General features: G+C 44.6%; 2 protein-coding genes across 2 annotated transcripts in view; both read right to left on the reverse strand.

Moving 5' to 3' along the window:
* Window positions 1-22,374, reverse strand: part of DCC (DCC netrin 1 receptor) — a 591,220-nt gene that overhangs the window by 147,963 nt on the left and 420,883 nt on the right. The window contains exons 13-15 of the mRNA XM_015428299.1: window positions 11,362-11,540; window positions 3,541-3,679; window positions 1,194-1,301 (exon numbers count right to left, since the gene is read on the reverse strand). Coding sequence (XP_015283785.1) covers window positions 1,194-1,301; window positions 3,541-3,679; window positions 11,362-11,540 — 426 coding nt within the window. The remainder of the gene's footprint in view (window positions 1-1,193; window positions 1,302-3,540; window positions 3,680-11,361; window positions 11,541-22,374) is intronic.
* LOC107124777 (transforming protein RhoA-like) lies at window positions 21,147-22,209 on the reverse strand. The gene is made up of 2 exons (XM_015428290.1): window positions 22,054-22,209; window positions 21,147-21,308 (listed from the first exon to the last, which is right to left on the reverse strand). Exons 1-2 carry the CDS (start codon window positions 22,207-22,209, stop codon window positions 21,147-21,149), a joined length of 318 nt encoding a protein of 105 aa, XP_015283776.1.

The raw sequence follows: 22,374 nt of genomic DNA on the forward strand, positions 1-22,374 counted from the left end.
GAAAGAGTGAACCTTTTCTCCCTCTCCCAAGCTACTAGAACTCGAGGGCATCCAGTGAATTTGAAAGGTGGCAGATTTAGGACAGCTGACAAAAATACTGCTTTATGGAGCGAGTGATTAAAATGTGGAATTCATTGCCAGAGGATGTAGTGATGGCCACAGGCATAGCAAGTTTTACAAGGGGATTCGATAGATTCATGGAGGACAAGTCTATCGGTGGCTACTAGCCATGGTGACTAAAGGGAACCTCCACATTCAGAGGCAGACAACCTCTGAATCCCAGCACCAGGAGGTAACGTCAGGGGAAGACCTCGGCCTCTGTGCCCTGTTGTTGGCCACCACTGTGTGAGACAGGATGTTGGACTAGATGGACCACTGGTCTGATCCAGCAGGACTCTTATTATTTTCTTATGAGATCCATTATGCCCCAGAAAGCCCACCAACAGTGTGCTATGGACCATCACCCAAAGAGTGATTAACACTTGGAACTCACTGCCACAGGAAGTGGTGGCAACTACAAGCATGGACGGCTTCAAAAGGGAATTAGATAAGCATATGGAGCAGAGGTCCATCAGTGGCTATTAGCCACAAGGTATAGATAGGGACTCTGGGGCAAGTGATGCTCTGTCATCTTGGTGCTTGGGGGGGGGGTCAACAGTGGGAGGGCTTCTAATGTCCTGGCCCCACTGGTGGACCTCCTGATGGCACTGGTATTTCTGGCCACTGTGGGATACAGAGTGTTGGACTGGATGTGCCTTTGGCCTGATCCAACATTGGCATCTCTTATGTTCTTATGTTCTTATCACAGACTGGATAAGCCTTTTGTCAGTGCTGCATGCCCAAGACTGCAAGTTCCTGGGGGTGAACCAATATGGTCTGTCTCATTTTCACTGATGTTGTCTATCATTCATTTGTTTGAAGATCTCCTGCTATTACAATGCATCTCCAGACAATCGAGATAATTTCCCCTGGAGAAAATCTCCTGCTATTACAATGGATCTCCAGACAATTGAGATAATTTACCCTTTGGAGGGTGGGCTCTATGGGATTTTAGCCTGCTGAGGTCCCTCCCCTCCCCTCCCCAAACCCCACCCTCCCCAGGCTCTACCCCCCAAAAATCTCCAGGTATTTCTCAAGCCAGAGCTGGCAACCCTGTGTAAAACAGAAAGGCACAGAATGTGTCAGCAGCTTACCAGTAATCTTGCCGTTGGCTTCTAACGGAGGCTGCCAGCTGACGATGACGGCCCGAGGCTTGCCTTCTCGAGTAATGACTGTCAAATCCTTGGGAGCAGAGGTTGGTGCTTAAAAAAAGGCAAAACCCCGGAGGTTTTTAAAGAAGAAATGTTCGGGGAGAATCCAACATACATAACTTTGACCATAATCCACTGGGAACGTATCCTGCACAAGCTCCTTTGGAACTATAGAGAGCCACATAATGAAACTTATAGATTCGAGTCCAGAAGCACCTTAGAGACTAACATGGTTTTCGGGATGTGAATTTTCGAGATTCGAAGCTCGCTTCATCGGACATGAGTAGGAATGGAGAGCTGAGTCTTTTTATCTCAGTCAGAAGGTGGGAACTAGATCAAGATGGGTTGCTGTGCTGGTCTGTCTGTAGCAGCAGAAAAGAGCAAGAGCCCAGCAGCACCTTAAAGACTAACTAACTTTGTGGCCCGAGGTCCCCACCAAGTTTCTATGGCAGAGTGGGGATTTAAGAAGCCATTTTTTTTGATGTTTGATACAAGGAGCTGCTGCTTAATAACCCCTTAAATAATGTAATACTGAGCCAAAACTAACTACTAACATTTCAGCGGAGTCAGCAATGTCCTCCCCCTCCAAATCTCTTCCATTTTTCAGCACAGCTTGCAAAAATATTGGCTCGTTTATTTACAATTCTGTTGCTTCTTTTGACCTCCAAGTGATATAATTTCTTCCTGATGTTATCACGTGGCCTAAACTTATAGTGTGTCTATGTCATCATGCTAGTTATGTGATCCCTGATTGGCTGGGATCCAGGAATAGTTAATATACTACTCAATGATGTTCACAGGCTTGGATGGATTGAAAGGGGTGTCAGAGAGACTTACAGAGAGACTTTACCTCTGGGTATTAACCGTGACAAATGAATGAGACCTCTAGGGCCAGATGCTAGGGGGTGGCCAGTTGGTGAGAGATTCTGCCAATGGGTTCTCTTTCTGAATTTCCCTTTGACATCTAGTTGGCTAATGCTGCAAACAGGACACTCGAAAAGCAAGACCAGGGGTCCCCAACATGATGCCCATGGGCTCCATGGAATCTGCCGACATCTTTCCTGGTACCCACCAAGTGCTTTAAGAAAGTGAGTGAGGCTAGGTCTTCTGAATGGCTGTGCAGATTGAAAGGTATCTTGTTAAACAGAGCTTCAGTCTGAAATATTGAAGAATTACTATTACGGTTGTATATAATCTCAATCCCTGGCATTTTGTGGTTGGCCCCACCTCCTTTGGCAGCCATTTTGTGATTCTGCCCACTGCCCTTTTTCAGAATTCCAAAGGAGACCACAGGCACAAAAAGGTTGGGTACCCCTGAAACACACCATCGATCTGATCTAGAAGGGCTGTTTTTATGCCCTTATATTCTCACCTATAATTTTAATAAGGACTTATTCTAAATAATCATCCCGATGAATAACTCATGAAGGCAAAATAATCAGGCGCAAAAAAGGGTGTTGAAACTATTAGCAACTAGAACTGAGATGACGTGTGAATATTCACAGAATCAGAGTATTCGTTGTGAAATATCCATACCCTTTCCCCTTCCAAACCCAGTGTTTTCATTCAAACAAATCTTTGGATCTAGGGAACATGTAGCATCAAAACGAATATTCAGCATAATTCAGTCCACAAGACTGAAATCTGGATGATGGCCAATACTTTCGGCATTTTTTTAAAAAAGTTAAACCTCTGGGGAAATCACATAATAGAAACTGGAGACTACGACTTCCTTTGTCCTCATTAATAGATTACCACACGGAACAGCGGTATGACTGAGAAGAGTAATATGATATCAAAGCACACTTCCCCTTCATACATCAGGCCTTGAATGTAATCAGATTCCTTGAGCCCTTGATAAATTAATACATAAATGCTGACTACAAAACTCTGGTCCTAATAATAATAGAGGATTACTGCCCATGTTCTCATCTGATCTTGGTATCCTTTGAAAAATGAATGGCATCTATACCTCATCATTAGCGAGGAAAGTCTTTGAAGTTCATGGTACTTCGGCTGTTCGGTATGGTAAATATTCCATTCATTAAAGTGTGGCAACCTGGCTTCGAGCCATTTCAAGAGATGCGGAATGAAATGGCTGGCTTTGCTTCATTTTGGTACCCACCAGTCAGGGAAGGAGTTAATTTTCATTATTATTTTAAATAGTTTATGCCATACAGAGCAATGTGACAAAAAATAAAGTATTGTCTATGTTAGCAATGTAAGCTGGTACCTTTTTAAAATATAACATTTAAAAATCTCCTCCGCGGGGAAGCAAATAAAGACATACCTGCTTCATAGGTAGTGGCATGAGCAGTCATACTCCACGTGCTTGACCTTCGTCCTTTCGTTACCATGACAGAAAATTCATACATTGTGTTTGGCTTCAGACTGGAGACTGTGTGGCTCAAGGCTGTTGTATCTGCTGACTGTAAAGGGGGAGGGAGGGAGGAATTAAACAAATACAATATTGCTAGAATTACACTAGGAAGTCTGAAAATGATGCGACATCCGCTCTCCATAAAACATATACCATCAGGCAAGGATTATTCTTTTCACTTACATATTTATATTCCACTTTTCTCCCCAATGGAAACCTGAAGTAGTTTACAACATTCTTCCCTCCTCAATTTTATCCCCACAAAAACCTCACTGCAAGGTAGGTTAGACTGAGAGAGTGTGGCTTGGATCCTGCCTAGATTTCCATGGGCAGAAATAAGGGGGCAATTTCCACCAATTCCTCTTTCCAACTGCAGCCCAAAACACAACCTAAAATGATGCTCCTGGTGAATGCCCCCCCCCCCAGAATACCTTGGGAAGGGTTGGCATGGGAGGAGAAGATTGGTGAAAATCACCTCCCCCCCCAACACACACAGAAACTGAGATTGGATCCAAGCCAATGATAGGCTCAAGGTCTCTCTCCAACATTCCATGGCAGAGTGCAGATGCAAACTCAGGTCTCCTAGATCTTAGTCCAACACTGTAACCACTCTTACCATATTAGCCTGCAGTTTTTATTTCTCATGTTTTTATCCCGTCTTTCCTATATATTTTATTTTAATTTTATTATTTATTTAAGTATTGAATTTCTACCCCACCCTCCCAGCCAAGGCCGGCTTATTTATTTCATATATTTTTAGCTCATTTATCTCCCCACTGGGGCCTCAAAGTAGCTTACAAAAAGATGCATCATCATCGTCATCGTCGTCATCGTCGTCATCATCATCGTCGTCATCATCTTACTTTTGATTTATATCCCGCCTTGCCAGGGCAAGCCGGCTCAAGGCGGCATACAACAAGTTAAAATACAATAAAACAATAAATACAATAAAATTTCACATAACATCCAATTTACATAGAGTGCTAGTGGTGCAGATGACGGTGATTGCTATAAGACGGTCCAATGTAGGAAGGCCAGTATCCAAAGCTGTAACATGAGGGCCATAACCTGTTCAGTTTCTGGTAGCTCATTCATCAGTGGCGGCTCCTAATCGAAGGCCTGGTGGAAGAGCTCCGTTTTACAGGCCCTGCGGAACTGTAGAAGGGCCCGCAGGGCCCTGGCGTCTTCTGGGAGCTCGTTCCACCAGTGTGGAGCCACCACTGAGAAGGCCCTAGCTCTGGTAACTTTAAACAAAAGTATGAACACAGTATAGAAAACAAGCAAACAACACAAAGTAAACAATATGTCAGGGGCTGATCAGCTCATCAGCTTTTAATCCAACTGGCCAAGGCCATGCTCCGTGATACATGAGCTAAGAGCCACAGATGAATGGGCCTTAGGCTTTTGCCTCTCCTCTGTTCTGTCCTTATATCATCCTTATGAGGTAAGTAGTGACAGGCCCAAGGTTACCCAGTGAACATCTTGGCAGAGTGGGGATTCCAATCTGGGTCTCAGCAGTCTGAGCTTGACACTCTATCCTGGGAGTCTTCAACCCTTTTGAGCCTGTGGCCACCTTTGGAATTCTGTCATAGGGTGGTGGGCACAATAACAAAAAGTCTGCCACAAAAGGTAAAGCCAACCATAAAATGTCAGGGAGGGAGGTTATATATAACTCTAATAGTGCCTCTTCAACATTTCAGGTAGAAGCTCTGTTTAACATGATGCCTTTTAATTGGCATAATTAATTGGCAGGGGATCCGCACGTCTTCACAGGATCCCTGCCGCGGGGGACAGCGATACACGTTGCACCACCGTCACCAGGTTGTGACGCTACGCGTCGCTCTGGCAACAGGGCTCCCAGATGAGAATCCACACACATAAACACTACACCAAACTGACCCACTGGAGACAAAAAATTCACTTTATTCTAGAAATTCTAAAAATGTTGATTGAATTGAACAAAAATGCCTAGTTGCTTGTCCTTTTCCTACAAGGGCATTTTGAGATCCATTAATGCATATTTAATCAGGTGATCGGCGGAAAAAACCCCCCACCTTCTCTTACCTCTTCAGTAAATATGTACATGTGCTCTTATAAAAAGTGCTCATTTCAATACCTTGGTGTTTGTATACGCTTTGGCTTGGTTAAGTGTGTGTTCCTTTGTTTTACTGAGGAAAATGCATTATTCATTTTATATTGACGGAAGTCGGTTAAGAACAGGTAAATAAACGGGCGCTAATGTGTACAGAGGGAGGTTCGGTAATGTGGTGCTTTCCCTCGTCCACCTTTTGTTTAAGTTTGTATTAAGGAGCCACTTTAGCACGGTGGGATTTTTATCTCCACACGACGAGAAGCGGAATCAGGAGGAAAACAGCAGTGAAGAAGTGACACAGGTGGAAATTTCATACTTCTCCAGATTTAGAGGATTCTGGGACTACTGTGCATGCAAGCTCCATCTAAGGAAACCCCAACCCCTGGGTATTCCTTGTATCTCTACTCACTCCCATGAAATGGTGAAACAGGAAAATGAGATTATCTCTGATCTCTTGAAGAAAACGAATTGCTAGTTGGAGTGGATTGAAACGTAAGTGTGAAAAGCTGGGCAACAGCTAGTGAAATCTCCATCTCCCTTTGCATATCTGGTCCTCAGGGCCAGTGTCAGCATCCCCTGAGGAGGGGCAGCTGTCGGGGCTCAGGTATTTCCCAGGGCAAAGTTGGCATCTCTAGTTGTATGTCTATATTTAAATTCTATTTTGTTTTGAGTACTTCATTTTGTAAGCAAACTTGGATCTCCAGAGTGGGGGAAATGGGACCATGAATGATTAAACACAACCAATGGGCAGTATGTGGAGTGTTTTCTCCCCTACAGATCCCTGTCTCCTTGCATTTGGAGCTAGTAATGAGGCCCTTCCATGGGTATCACCTTTTGCAGATTCAGTCTTGGTATCCTCAAGGAACAGGGCCTTTTCTGTAGTTGCCCCAGTGCTGTAGAATCCCACTGTGCCCAAACCACAGTTGGCCTTTTTCTGCAGTCTGCATTTAGAAAATTGACAAAATCAGTCTTGGTTGACCACACTTTCAAGAATGGAGGCCTTTGTTTATTGACAGCAGGGGGGCGGACTAGATGGCCTATATGGACCCCTCCAACTCTCTGATTCTATTCTACGACTGCCATTTCAGATCGGAGACCTGGAATCATTTAGCGGTGTGAGTGCCATCCTAGGACTGGGAAGACCTGGATTCAAAACCCTACTCAGCCATGAAGATTGTCCAATGACTTTGGGCCAGCCACTTTCTCTCAGCCTAATCTACCTCTCAGTGTTGTTGTGAGGATAAAAGGAAATAAGATCCATCCATACTGCCCCTAGCTTCTTAGAGAGCTGGCACACTAAAAGTGTAATATTTAGATCTGGATTGCAAGGTGAATGTTGTTTTGCTTTATTTTATTTATTTACTTCCTTTTGAGTTCTTTGTCAGTTTGGCCATAATTGGTACTGTTTGAGCTCTGTCAAATGCTTTGAAATTTGGCATTAAAATGTGATAAAATAATTGAGTTAAGTGCATCAACCACAAAGAGACTCTGAAAGGCATCAGTTCTGTCGGGAGATTATCTCTGTCCATCATAAAAACAAGTCACAACCACGTCAATGGGATGGCAGAGAGGAAAACCGTAGGATTTCATAAGCCAAGAGAATACATAGAGGATGATCAAAACAAAAGTGGACTTTGGACAAACATAAGAGGCCCCTTTTGCTTGTTTTTTGATTTGAACTATTTGTTTCTTCGTTTGATAGGACGCATTAGCATTTCAATGGTCCCCACAAACACTTTGAGGAAAACATCAGTGAGGTGAAGGGGGGCAACCGGCTCCGGCTATCCACACTACCCTTTGGAGTTTCCCTACAAACAGGATTTAAAAAATAAAGTTAATGCTAACTTAAAAGCATTTAAGAGAGAGGAGAGCTGCAAGGAGAAAAGGCCCTGAGGGTATTTGTGTGCATGTGGTTTATGGAAGCAGAAGTCCCATACAGAAGGTGAAACACGGCACAAAGACCTTCAGGACTTGGGAAGAAAACACTGCCTAGCAGCTGTGTGAGAACATAAGAACATAAGAGAGGCCAATGTTGGATCAGGCCAATGGCCCATCCAGTCCAATACTCTGTGTCCAACACAGTGGCCAAAAATACCAGGTGCCATCAGGAGGTCCAGCAATGGGGCCAGGACACTAGAAGCCCTCCCACTGTTGCCCCCCCACAAGCACCAAGAATACCGAGCATCACTTGCTCCAGACCGAGAGTTCCTACCTATACCTTGTGGCTAATAGCCAATACCTATTAGCCAATAGCTACCAGGGCCCTTTTTGTAGAAAAAGCCCAGCAGGAACTCCTTAGCATAATAGGCCCCACCCAACAGCAGAAACTCATTAGCATATTAGGCCACCCCCCTGACAGCACAGCTCATTAGCACATTAGGATGCACCCCCATGTTACCAGAAGTGTGGTTATCCAACCACACCCACCTTTTGCTTGTTATTCTGTTTACCTTGTTTGTTGTCAAAACCCAGGGCTTTTTTTGTAGCAGGAACTCCTTTGCATGTTAGGCCACACACCCCTAATGTAGCCAATCCTAATGAATTTCTTCTGTTGGGTGTGGCCTATTATGCTAATGAGTTCCTGCTGGGCATGGCCAACTCAGGAGCCAGCCGGAACTCCGTTCCTGTGCGTTCCTGCCCCAAATTAGCCCTGCTAATAGCCAATGGTGGTGATGGAATGTGACATCTGGCTGCAGCCAGCTTATGGCGACCTCGTAGGGTTTTCAAGGCGAGAGAGGAACAGAGATGGCTGCCTCTGGACTTCCTTGGTGGTCTCTCATCCAAATGCTAACCTGGGCCGACCCTGCTTAGCTTCCAAGATCTAATGAGATCGGTCTAGCCTGGGCCATCCAGGTCAAGGCACCAGCTGTGTGTGCATGCTGCTAATCTGTTGCGTTTCTGGGTGGACTTTCGCAAGGCCAGAGAGAGAGGAACGGTGTGGTCAAAACACCTCTCAGATTCAATCAATACTGGAAAGTAAACATCAGAGGCCATTCAAATACTAGAGTTTCGCCGACAGAATAATGCACTGGGATGTCTTTCAGAGTGCAGGCCTAGTGAATGGGACCTCTGGGTGCCCGTGACAGTCAGATGTAGAGAGAAGCCAGCAGGTGAGGACTGTTGTCTATGGACTATACTTGTGGGCTTCCCTGTGACATCTGACTGGTCACTGGAGGAAACAGGATGATGGGTTAGATGGAGCACTGGACTGATCCAGCACAGCTGTTCTTCTGTTCTGATGCTAAGGGAGATCTTGTTTTTGCATTGCTCATATGTACTAGCTATACTGTTTTCCCACATGCTGGGCCATTTTTGTGCTGCACTTATTTAATATTTAGTTCGGTCTGTGCTAATGAGAGATGAAGACCCCTGCTATCTTTGATTTGCACCCTTCGTTTACCACTGGGTGAGCATATTAGGAATCCAGCCTGGCGTAACTAACTGCATCAGAGATAGTGGTGAACCAGTATACACGTTTCTTTTCTTTTTTCCTTCTTCCTGATTTTGCATGTTTTATTTATTTGTACCTTGTTTTTCTCCACAGTGGAAGACCCAGGTTCAAAACCCCATTCTTCCATGGAAGCCCGCTGGGTGAGCTTGGGCCACTTACTCTCTCTCAACCCAACCCACCTGACAGGGTGATTGTTGGGAAGATAAAATGAAGGAGGAAAAAAATATATATCGTAAATCACTTTGGGTTCCCATTGATTGCACTGACTTACACCGTCTAATCTTCCTTGAAGTTTCAAGTGAGAATGGCGGACGGAAAATAACATAAATGTGGGGTACAAAAATCTAAATATAGAACTGCAAAAGATAAATGTAAAGGTTTCCCTCACTCGAAAGCCAGTCGAATCCGACTCTAGGGGGCGGTGCTCATCTCCGTTTCCAAGCCAAAGAGCCAGCGCTGTCTGAAGACTTTTCTGAGGTCATGTGGCTGGCATGACTAAATGCTGAGGTGCACAGAACACTATTACCTTCCCACCAAAGCGGCACCTATTTATCGACTTGCAATTTCTTGCTTTCAAACTGCTAGGTTGGCAGGAGCTGGGGCCAGAGACGGGAGCTCACACTGTCACATAGCATTTGGGTCTCGAACTGCCGAGCTACCGACCTTCCAGTCTACAACTCAGCGTCTTAACCTCTGAGCCACTGCAGCTCCAAAAGATACCATGACATTATTTATTATACTGCTATTTTGCTCTTACATGGGGATCCCCCCATGGTTTCCTATTAGGGTTGCCAATAACTGGAGATTTGAGGGCAGTGTCTGGGAACAGATTTCAGTTCCTCCTAGACTCTATGATATACCATAGAGTCTGCTCTCTGAAACTGCCACTTCCTCTAGGGTCGGCCTGTAGCTACATTGGGGCATTTCGGGGCCTAGCCCCCTGACTTCCTGCCAAGGCCCCCTGACTTCTATCCAGCCCCCAGGCCCCTGGCTCTCTGGGCCCCCTGGAAGACTTCTAACTCTCTGGGACACCTGGGGGACTCCCCACCACCGCCCCTTCCCCAAGCGTGGCTTGCCTCCCCACGTAAGCAAGCAGAGTGCGAATGCCACAAAAGTGAGTTTTAAAAATTGTATTTTTATTTTGCAACATCAGTGCCCCCTGACTTATTTAAAGGCCCCCTAAATTACAAAATCCTGGCTACGGGCCTGCTGTAGGGCAACTGATGACTCAAGTCCAGAGATCAGTGGTAATTACAGGAGAGCTCCAGCCCCCACCTGGTGTTTTGTTAGCCTGTCTCCTCCTCAAGGAGCTGCGGTGGCTCAAGTGGTTAAGACGCTGAACTGTAGGCTGTGGAAGGTCAGTAATTCAGCAGTTCAAGACCCGAATTGCCGCATGACGGAGTGAGCTCCCGTCTCTAGTTCCAGCTTTTGCCAACCTAGCAGTTCGAAAGCAAGAAACTGCAAGTAGATAAATAGGTACCACTTCGGTGGGAAGGTAACAGCATTCCGTGCGCCTTGGTGTTTAGTCATGCTGGCCACATGACCATGGAAACGTCTTCGGACAGCGCTGGCTCTTCGAATTTGAAACGGAGATGAGCACCGCAACCCTAGAGTCGGACTCGACTGGCTTTCGAGCAAGGGAACCTTTACCTTTTACTCCTCCCCAAATTACTGAATGGGTCTAACATATCTGCTTAGATCAAGCAGTGATGCAATAGCAGACACTCCCAGACTATCTGCTTGGACAACAGCATGAACTTCCATGCTTTTCATGCAGCCCTGCTCATGATAAGCAGAGACAGGCCTCTGTTAAGTCATAACCAGGGGTCTTGTTGTAGAAAAAGAGCTGCCGGAGCTCATTAGCATAACTCATTAGCATAACTTATTTGCATATGCCACGCCCCCTGACATCACCGGAAGTGACAGAAGGCCACACCCCCTGACATCACCGGAAGTGTGTCAGAAGGCCCGGCTACTTACCCTCCTGCTTCATCCTCATTCCCAAACGGAATGAGGATCGAAGCAGAGGGCGGGGTAAAGAAGGGGGCGGGGCTTCACCACGTGACCGCCCCGCCCCCTAGAGGTTCTCTTCCGGAGCTCCATACCTGAGAGCTCCCCCCCGACTAGAGCCCTGGTCATAACGTGAACACCAAAAGAGAAGCTTGCTTATAAATGCTCACAAACCCACCTTGTACTTAGCGCTCGTGGAATAGCTGGTTCTCCATCGGACCGTGTAGAACCGGACTTCGGTCATCTTCGAATTCTTCGGGACAGAGTTGTCCGCCCAGCTGACTCTCACGGCATCATGGGTTAATGCAACAGCCTGGACACCTACTGGTGGGAGCATGGGGGTGGAGATATCTGGGACTGAGGTAGGGAAATCATCAAGCAAAGGATAAAAATCAACTTCTAATGGGTCAATGGGATCTGGGTCACAAAAAGCCACCAAAAGCGAGCATTCCACAAATCAAAATAAAGATTTTTTTGGGGGTGGGGGGATTGTAACAGGCGCCAGGGAGATACACATCACGATGGGTTAAATGTATGGCGAAACAATGATGACGGGGGGGAGAATATGGGAAGAACAAAAAGAGAGAGCTGTTAATTGAAAAAGAAAGAAAGGAAAACATGAATAATAACTAAGTCACGCTACTGTCTTCAGAGGAAACAATATATTTTGAAAAAAGTGTTCGAATGCATTACACATACTTGGTTTCACTTTCTTTCCTCCCAGTGAAGTTTCAAGGCCTAGTCTGTCATCAAAACGACTCTGGTGTCTTTACACTCAAATAAATGAATGGTAGATTTTGCAAAGAAACCCAGACAAAGTGAAAAAAGAAAAATAAATATTCTGAGCTGTTGTGTTTTGTAAGCATAGCACACTCAGACATGTGTAGGAGTTACCTGTATTGTTCCCCTTTCTCTCCTGAAACCTCTCAACGCTGCCTGAAAGAGCACCCATCTGTTTAAATATTCTTGAAAGAGGAAAAAAAACCACAGAATGGGCTTATTCAACTGGGATTAAGGACGCGCAAAAACTCTGCCTGGTTTTGTTCTCACTTGTATATGTGTTCAAAAGCATCATTATGACTACCTTCGTCACCCGCTGGATGCCTTTGCATGGTTCTGCTACTGTCCTCTCCCTATCACTTCCTCTTGTCTTTGCCCTCGCTGCCGTCGCTGTCCTCCGTCTCCTTTGCTCTCGCTGTCATTTCTTTTGACTGCCTACTGGGACTACAGTGATTTTGTTGATCCCATCACGATTCTACCTCTGATGTAATGAGTTCATGAATGCTTGTAAGCCAAATCAGGTGTGTGGGGGTGTGTGTCACAGCTAATCAAATTAAACATCAGTGAAGGCTAATGAGGGCAAGGACAGTGAGGGCAAAAAATTAGATAGGGCACTGGAGTTGAGAAGCAGCAGCAGCAGCAGCCGCTATCAGGCAAACGAGATAACATTAAAGAGCAGCAAAATCTTTTCGGTGTTTGTTGAAAGCTAGTAGGCAATTAAAATGTTCAGTGAAGCAGGTATGTTTGGGGTCATTTGTTTGGTTATTATTGTATCAGAAGTTCTACTTGGAAAGGAACACCAAAATTAGAGAATATTCAGTGCTGCTAAAGGATTACGTTTCCTGATTTGATGGTGCTAAAATGACTCGTGGCTAGGAATTTATACTTGGCATTTCTTCAAAATCACCGTGGTATCTTTCTGAAGGCATGGAAAACACAGTTGCCTTCAGCTTCAACCACATCTGGTGTGACAACCTAGAGCATGGCAGCTGACATAATGAGAGCATTCCAGCATTCCTTACAGTTTGTTATGGGGAAAGAGCACTTTTCAGTCCCTCAAGCCAGCCTTCCTTAAGAGCAGTTCAGCTGCGGCCCATCCAACATGGTACTCCTTCCAATGTTCCCTCTAAGCTGTGGAGTCCTGTGAGCAAATATTGTACTTTCTGAGCTACTGGCATTAAAGTTGTGAGCAGGTGAATTGGCTACTGCATAAATTAGTTTGCTCCGGAGCCATCCTTCCTGAGCCAAGACAAAAATGTGTGAGCCGGAGGCTAAAAAAACTGTGAGCTAGCTCATACTAACTCAGCTTAGAGGGAACATTCCCTTTAAAGACCTACATTATCTGCCACCAGGGTACGCAAAAGGACCACTTACTTGCAAATTAACCTTCTCATCATCTTCCCACTGAAGTCCTACCCCCATTTATTTATTTATTTCACAAAATTTATACCCCACCTTTCTGTCCTCATAAGGATCCATCAAGGTGGCTAACAGATTAAAACATGCATAATGAAATATCTTAAAAACCACTAAAACCATCAAAAACACATCGTTAAAACAATTAAAGGCAGAGCTAAACTATATGACTACATTAAAACAACAACAACAATTAAACCACTGGGCCGAAAGGAGGGATCACTGAGGGAACCCCAAATGAAACAAAAACATGTCTGCACTGAGGTGAAAGATAGCAACAGGATGGGGGCAGACAAGTCTCCCCGGGGAGAGAGTTTCAGAGTTTTGATGCCACAACTGAGGATGCCCTTTCCTAGGTTGCCTGTCCAGTGACCTTGGGCCTGTCACAACCTCTCAGCCTAAATTACCCTGAAAAGGTTGTTGTTATGAGGATTAAATTGAGAAGAAGGATATCCATCCATCCATCCATCCATCCATCCATCCATCCATCCATCATCTCCTCCTTTTCTCTCTCATCAGATATTGTTCCACCTTCTCTGTTTAATATGTTACTGTTTCAGTGCTGGGTGACCACCATGGCTGTGGTCTCTCACACACGAAATAATCCACTTTCCAATTGGATTTTGCCAGTTCACACAGTAATAATCCAGTTGGCAAGTGGATTGAAAGTGGATTATTTAGTATGTGTGGCCACAGCCAATCTCTCTCAAGGAGGCATCAACTACCTTTCTGACCCAGTTACACAATATCCCCCCCCCCCCAGGTTTAAGTGGCCAGGAATGTCAAGGGGCATACAAACAGTTGGTAACATTCAAGCCTCCAAACATCCCATCCAAATCCTTAGATGGAATGAATTGAACAGCCAACTTTCAGAAGTGAGGTGGGCGATTATCAGAGAATAATAGGATAGTCCTGCATCCATTCCGCTAGTGTGGCACAAGGAGTTGTCCCGTGATGCAAGAGGTCCTTATACGAGCAGAAGAGTTTCTTGGGCCAAGAGAGGGCTCCTTGTTTCGGGGGAAAGAGACACAATAAGTGGAATGGACGTGTGGGGTACAACACCAGGACTTTTTCTGTAGTGGCACCCACACTATGGAACTCACCTCCCCAGAGCCACTCCCCTGGCACCCAGTTTGCTAGCTCTTAGGCATCTAGCATGTCAGACCATACTCTGAATATTGAAATCATTTATCCAATTTTGATACTTTTGCTTGGGCCTTCTGTTGTATGTGTGTTGTGTTTGTGTGGCTTTTTGCTGTTGACAAGGTGGTGCAAGTTACAGGTAGGATCACCAACCTTGGTGAAGGGGGAATGAAGATCACCTGGAATTACAACTTATCTCTAGGAGAGAGCGATCAGTTCCCCTGGAGAAAATGGTTGCTTTGGCAGGCAGACTCTATGGCATTATACCCCACTGAGGTCCCTCCCCAGGCTCCATCCCCAAATGTCCAGGTGTTTCCCAAGTGGAGTTGGCAACCCTAGTTACAGGACATGCTAAATCTTGTGACAGTGAGCTCCAAACTAGGGGTATATAAAGAAAAATTGTATTTTTCGGGTTTGGGTATATTGAACAAAAAAAAATCAGTATTTCCTGAAATTCCTGAATTCCAATATTGGTATGGTATTGGGATTTGGGAAATAATTGGGAAACCTGAATTTATTTGACTCCCTTATAGCCTATGGGGACCATTACCCACAGGCTATAATGGAGAATCAATCTGGGGCTCTGGGGCTATCCTAAAAAAAACCCCCAAAGTTTCAAAAAGATTGGACCAGGGGGTCCAATTCTATGAGCCACAGAAGAAGATGCCCCCATCTTCCATTGTTTCTAATGAACTGGGGAAAGGGACACGATCCCTTTAAATGCCTTCTCCAAGCCACAGCACAACTTCATGATGTGAGTGAACTCTGAGGGCAAAATGCAAAATGCCTTCAGAGTTCACTCTGAAGGCATTTAGGTGAGACATCACTTTATTATATCCTCGGCTCCATTATAGCCTATGAGGACCACTCCTCATAGGTTATAATGGAGAATCAATATGGAGGTATATGGGGCTCTGGGGGACTGTTTTTTGAGGGAGAGGTACCAAATTTTCAGCATAGCTGCTGGTGTCTCTCCTCACCCCAAGTTTTAAAAAGACTGTACCAGGGGTCCTATTCTATGGGCTCCCAAAATAGGTCTCTTTAAATGCTTGAGTTCACTCACCAAGTCCTACCCGTGGTGATGTGGGCTGGCTTGGAGAAGGCCCATGCCACAGCATGCATGACTTGGTAAATCTCCAAGCTGTGCCCAAATAAAAGCCGAATAATATTGACTTTTATTCAGGCTCAGCTATATCAGTAGCTGAATCAGATTAGAGAATCTATATTCGGCTGAATAAATACCCGAAAAAATTATTTATTCAATTCAGTTTATACCAAATGCACACCCCTACTCCAAACCTTGGTTATGCAGTCGGGGGCTTAATTGTATTTGGTGTCATGCTGCAAGAATCAAAGAATCAATACCTGCAAAATTTCCTGGCTGAGAATTACTCAAATCCATATGCTGTCTTGTGTATATAATTTTTAAACACTTTTTAAAAAAGAATCAATTTGGTTTTGTACATGTTCTAATCAATCACTGAACAGTTTGGGAGACCAAAACCTTCCTCATTGGAAAAATAAAACGTACAGAAATGAAGTTGTGTTTAAAATGTAAGCAGACTTGTAATTTGGGGTGGGGCATAACTTATTTTAAGTTTTTACCCCACTGCAAAGTCAGTAAAGCACCTGACCCCTCCACTAACATTGCCAGGTCCCCCCCTGGCCACCAGCAAGGGCAGGGGGGCAGGGTTGCTAGATCCAGGTTGGGAAACTCCTGGAGATTTGTGGATGGAGCCTGAGGAGAACATGGGCCTCAGTGGGGTACAATACGTCCAAAGCATTTATGGAAACGTGTTCTTCACTGCCCTCAGACTGCTTGTGGGGAGGGTGGTATATAACAACAACAACTGGGGGAAACTGGGGGAAAAGAAATTGTAGTTGTTGCTGTTGTTATTATTATTATTATATTTTCTCCAGAGGAACTGATCTCTTTAGTCTGGAGATGAGCTGGAATTCTGGGGGGAATTCCCAGGTCCCATCTGGAGAGGCCGGCACCCCTACCCCCCCCATTCTTGTGAACACATAGACTAGAAAAATAGAAGGAAGGAAGGAAGGAAGGAAGGACATTCTATATTTTAACTTATTTTTCAGTAAGCTCAACAATCTTTCTCCTAACTAAAATCTGTATGCCCAAATGCAACCCCCCAACCCAGTTTCCTCTTTTTTAATTCATGCGAAAAATATGTCAAACTGCACATTAGCATAAACTCTTGGAGAGGAAGTAGGTTGCTATTCTTTTCATCGTTGAGCTCTTCCCTGAGACACTTTGATGCAAAAAAATGAGACAGAACATGATCAATTTTTCTTTGTGCCTGACATTCTAGGAGATGTTCTACACCAGCATTGCCTAATAATGGAGAGTATTACTCATTTGTGCTTACAGCTTTCAATTTCCACTGAAAAACTGGGAGGGGGGGAGAAATCAGAAAGAGTTTTGCGTAAAAAGTGAAGTAACGGGAAAAAATAGCTGCAATACTTCTGGTTTACATAGCTTTAGCTGAAAGGTAACATGTGTTACACATTACAGACATAAAACACTGTGTATCTTTCTATTACATCTTTTTCTCCCTGGTGACATCTAGAAATGTGAAAGCTTGCTATACATGGGATATTGAAAAAGAAAGGCAGTCTAGCAAGATTAACACTTAGATTCAATCAAGATAATCCAGTTTTTGAAACATTGCATTGCTCAGCAGCAAAACAGAGGAATTTGGTAATCTTATCTGCCGGGGCCAGAAAACGAGAACCCCTAAATACCCTGGCAATCTTCTTCCCCAGAATTTTCCCTTTTTGCTAATGCTGATGTATAGACATCTGTCATTAAGTAACTGCAACAGCAGAAGAAATAGCACACACTTTAATGCTTGTTTTTGCCTGGAGAAGCCCATTATGTTATTTAACATCCGAAACAGCCTTCTATTGAATTGGACCGCTGGTCTACCTAGCGTAGTATTATCAGCAAGCCGCTCTCTGGGCTCTCAGATAGCAAAAAGTCTTTCCCAATGCTTGAAAAATCATTTCGCTTGGGATATCAGGGTAGGCCAACCTCCAGGTGGTAGATGGAGATCACCCATTACTACAACTGATTCTAGGTGATAGAGAAGAAGGACAAGGAGGAGGAGGAGAGGAAGAAGAAGAGGAGGAGGAAAAGAAGGAGGAGGAGATTGGATTTATACCCCACCCTTCACTACCCAAAGAAGTCTTAGAGTGGCTGACGATCTCCTTCCCCTTCCCCTCCCCACAACAGACACCCTGTGAGGCAGGTGGGGCTGAATGAGCTCTTTTGAGAACTTCTCTTGAGAGAACAGCTCTGAGAGAACTTGTGACTGACCCAAGGTCACACTAGCAGCTGCGTGTGGAGGAGCGGGGAATCAAATCGGGTTCTCCCAAATTAGAGTCCATGCTCTTAACCACTTCACCAAACTGGCTGCTTTGGCATTAAACTCTATGGCATTATACCTCACTGAAATCCCACCCCTCCCCAAAACCCCACCCTCCTCAGGCTCCACACCCTAAATCTCCAGTTATTTCCAAACCCGGACCTGTCAACCCTGTATCAGGGATGGATCCCTGGATTTTCTGCATGTAAAGCATCTCTTTAGCCACTGATCCATGCATTTCCCCCCACTGTTTTGCCACAATGATCTCTGAATGGCTAGCATGCTTGGAAAGCTGCTGAGATCCAAAACTGGGAGGGGATGCAATGGCCCTGATCACCACTATTCTCTTATCATGTGGCATACCCTGGCAGGCTGGAGATCATGAAAATCTCTTTGGACCGCCTTTTGGCCTCTACAGATGTTGAGGAGTCAGGTGAGATGGCTCAGAGTCTTCTGCGAAGTACAAAGGCTTATATACGTAGCAGAAGAAGATAAGAACATAAGAAGAGCCCTGCTGGATCAGACCAATAGTCCATCTAGTCCAGCATCCTGTCTCACACAGAAGCCAACCATTTCCTCTGGATGGCCAACAACAGCGCATAGAGGCTGAGGCCTTCCCCAGATTTTGCTTCCTAGCTCTGGGATTCAGAGGATTAGTGCCTCTGAATGTGGAGGTTCCCCTCAATCACTATGGCTACTAGCAGAGCATGCATTTTCTCAGATTACACATCTGACCACTCTTAGCTTCTCACCAGTTAAGAAGGCTCTGCTGGTGATCTCTGGCCAGACAGCCCTCAAACCGTAGAGGCAAGCCCTATTATCCACGGACTGCACTTTTAAAAGCTTAGAACTGCTGCACAAACAAGTAGAGGGCTGTGAAGGGTTAATTCTCCACAGAGCCAGGGAGCCTTGAGTGACAGGCTGTTCCAAGAGATCGGATTAGTTAGCATCAGTTGAGCAGAGAGACTTTAGAGCTGAATGCTGAGGAGAACTCATTTGGAATTCAGCCCTCACTGAGAGCAGTTTAACACAGACGGGAGAACTGGAGAGAGTTGGCAAGGATGAGTGGTTAGTTAGATGGAGACTCCCATTCGAGCCAAAGAAAGGGGATAGATCTTTTCATGAGAGGAGAATTTCCCTACCCAGTCAGACAGGAAGTTAGCTCTGAAGAGTGCAGAGATCCTTGGTCTGGTGTGGTTAGGAACTGCCTGTAGAAACTTAAGAGTCAGTTAAAAACTCAAGACGAGTTCTGGTGTTCTAAGAGAAGGGGTTCGGGTACTAGAGAGAGTATACCTGCCTTCTGGAAACCAGAAGAGTCAGAGATACTCAAAGAAAGTGTACTGGAGTGTTTGGGGGAAAACACTGGAACAAAAGCCTCTCAAAAAAGATTTCAATCACAGTGAAAAGCTTAGGAAACCAACATCCAGCGAAGGAGCATCCACCATCTCCCGAGGCAGTCTGTTCCACTGCTCAACCTCTCTTACAGTTAGGAAGTTTCTCCTGATATTTAGCCGGTAACGACTCCCTTGTAATTTCCACCTGTAATTTCCTTGTAATTTCATGTGTGGCTCCGCCTCTCATGGCAGCCATTTTGTGGCTGGCTCTACCTCCCATGGTGGTCATTTGATGTTGTGCCCACTGAGCTGAGTCAGGATTCCCAATGTGCTCCTAGGCTCAGAAAGGTTGGGGACCCTTGTTCTACGCAGCCATGTCCTACAGCAATTCATCAGGACTTGATATAATCGTGCGTTGACCAAAAGAGTGCAAAAGGATCCTTCAAAGCTATGTCATCCATTGTTTTGCTCAATGACCGATATGTATCTAGATTCGTTTTACCATAATTCATGGAGCGGAAATCCCATACTTAGAAAAGCCACCGCAGTTCTTTTTGCCAGTGACAACAAAGCTCTTGCAACCTGGGAAAGGAGACGTGCTCAAGGAGATCCATATTACTTGACCCTTTACAGCTCTAGAGCAAATATTGAATTTCTCTGGGCCGGTAAACTGGGGTACTCTTTGCACAATACATAAATTTTTGATCTCTTCGGAGAGTGTTAAACAGACACTGTATCAAAAAAGCGGCAAAGGAGCTGTCAGTTGGAATTATCCGAAGATCAATGGTCTTGTATCTGGTCATCTTATATCTTTAATAACTCTTCATTTGATATAAAGCTTCTGACCTTTAAAATTCTATCTCATGGACATTTAACCCCTCGTATATTGTCTCATATGTCTTCAAAGTGTGCTCCATTGTGATGGAAAATGTGTGGAGAAGTGAGTTTGTCTGAGCATTGTTGGTGGAAGTGCTCTTTTGGCCAGTTCTTCAAAGAGGAAACTGAAGTTAAAAGCTCACTTATGGAACCTTCCTCTTGTGCAAAGTGACAATCCACATTATTTAAAAAGACTAACCAGCTAAATATGCCTACTGATATAGCATGTCCACCAGTGTTCCCTCTAAGCTGAGTTAGTGTGAGCTAGCTCACAGTTTTTTAGCCTCCAGCTCACACATTTTTGTCTTAGCTCAGGAAGGATGATTCCAGAGCAAACTAAGTTATTTAGTAGCCAATTCACCTGCTCACAACTTTAATGCAAGTAGCTCACAAAGTAGAATTTTTGCTCACAGGACTCCACAGCTTAGAGGGAACATTGATGTCCACATAAGAACATTGGAAGAGTCTTCCTTGATCAGAGCAGTGGTGCACCTAGTCCACCATCTTGTTTCACACAGTGGCCAACTAGTTTCTCTGAGGGCCAACAAAAGGGCATAGAGGCCGAGGCCTTCCCCTGATGTGGACTCCTGGCTCTGGGATTCAGAGGCCTAACGCCTCTCAACATAGAGTTTCCCCTCAGTCACCAGGGCTAGTAGCCACTGATAGACCATGGTTCAAGTCACTCTCCCCCAAGTAAAAGAGGAGGAAACATCATATATTCAGAGGCACACATGTTCTTGGAACATTTAAAAAAAATGTGCACACAACCAAGGAAGTGACCTTTGCAACCACTACAAAAATGTAGCGTTTGCAAGGATATATCCATTGGATTACAAGCGATAAGAGTATATGGATCATCATTTCTTTTTCCATTTTGTGGTTGAAAGCATAATAGCTCTTCTCCTTTTATGGTTTTCCAAGATTTTTTAATGGAAATACTTTGCAAAAATGTAGAAGCCAAAAACAGATGATCATCTGGGGAAAAAAAAAACATGCTGTTGTTTAGTTCACTTATTCCTCATGAGCCAGCATTACCCCAATTTTTTCTTGCCACGCCGAGCTTGTAAAGCAGCTCCAGTGACCATTTCAAAAACTCCCCTCACACCATCTTTGGTCTTTGCACCGCACTCCACGTGTCCAAAAGCACCGATGTGGTTTGCCACATCCCTGCCCTCTTCGGGTTTGACTGGTTCCTGCTTCATTTCGGCCAGTTCCCATCTTGTGTGTTCATCGTTTCTCAAATCCTTCTTATTTGCCTACCAAGACGATGGGTACACTGGGGCAAAAATGTTTTAACTTTGGAGTCCACTTCTCTGGAATGTTCTCTAAACTATCAGGGCTATCAATTGAAAGACATATAACATCAATGTCTGGATCTTAAAGTCAGGTCGGTGTAGTGCTTAAGTGCGCGGACTCTAATATGGGAGAACCAGGTTTGATTCACCACTCCTCCACTTGCAGCTGCTGGATGACCTTGGGCAAGCCATAGTTCTGTCAGAGCTGTTCCTGCAAGGACAGTTCTGTCAAGAGCTCTCTCAGCCCTACCTACCACACAGGGTGTCTGTTGTGGGGAGAGGAAGGGAAAGGAGTTTGTAAGCTGCTCTGAGACTCCAAGTGAAGGGCAGGGTATAAATCTAATATCTTCTCTTCTTCTTTTTTTAACCAAAACAATTTTATTTATTGTAACACTTGAATACAGACAATTGTAACATTTGAATACAAACAACAAATCGCTGGTTTTCTTCATATAAAACAAAGAATTACAATAATCAGTAAATATAGGAATTACACTGAAAAACCTTGAAAGCCATACAATATTTAACCAAGCAATAACAATTTGTATTTAGCATCATAAATAGTTCTCTTCTTCTTCTTCTAAAGAGGCCTAAGTTGATCATAGTCTTCTTGTCCTGCTGTATCCTATAAGGCCAACTCCACCTGCTTAGAATCAACTTCAGTATCTGCCACATAGTTTTCAAATACTGAGGGGACATAAACTTCAGGAAACTGGTATTTACTAAATACAAAGAGAAGACACATCTCGCCGCAGGTGCCATCACCCGCTATAAGCAGCTTTTTCCGAACGGCTGACATAACTGAAAGGGCTCCCCTGCGTCTCCCTGGCACTGCTTCCTTATTCTTCTACAGGCTCAAACTCCAGCAACGGCTAAGAACAGAAACTGCTGAGGTGGGGCCAGCCAGCATTATCTATCAGTTGCTTCCGTTTGCTCTCAGTGACTTGACCTTCCTCCCTCGGAG

This window comes from Gekko japonicus, unplaced genomic scaffold, assembly GCF_001447785.1.
Source record: "Gekko japonicus isolate JY-2015 unplaced genomic scaffold, Gekko_japonicus_V1.1 scaffold614, whole genome shotgun sequence".
Classification (NCBI taxonomy): domain Eukaryota; kingdom Metazoa; phylum Chordata; class Lepidosauria; order Squamata; family Gekkonidae; genus Gekko; species Gekko japonicus.

Coding starts and splice junctions, on each gene's coding strand:
- LOC107124777 (XM_015428290.1), bottom strand. CDS start 22,209: ATGTCAGCCGTTCGGAAAAAGCTGCTTATAGCGGGTGATGGCACCTGC. Junction 21,309..22,053: donor CTGAAGTTGATTCTAAGCAG/GTGGAGTTGGCC, acceptor GAAATGAAGCAG/GAACCAGTCAAACCCGAAGA.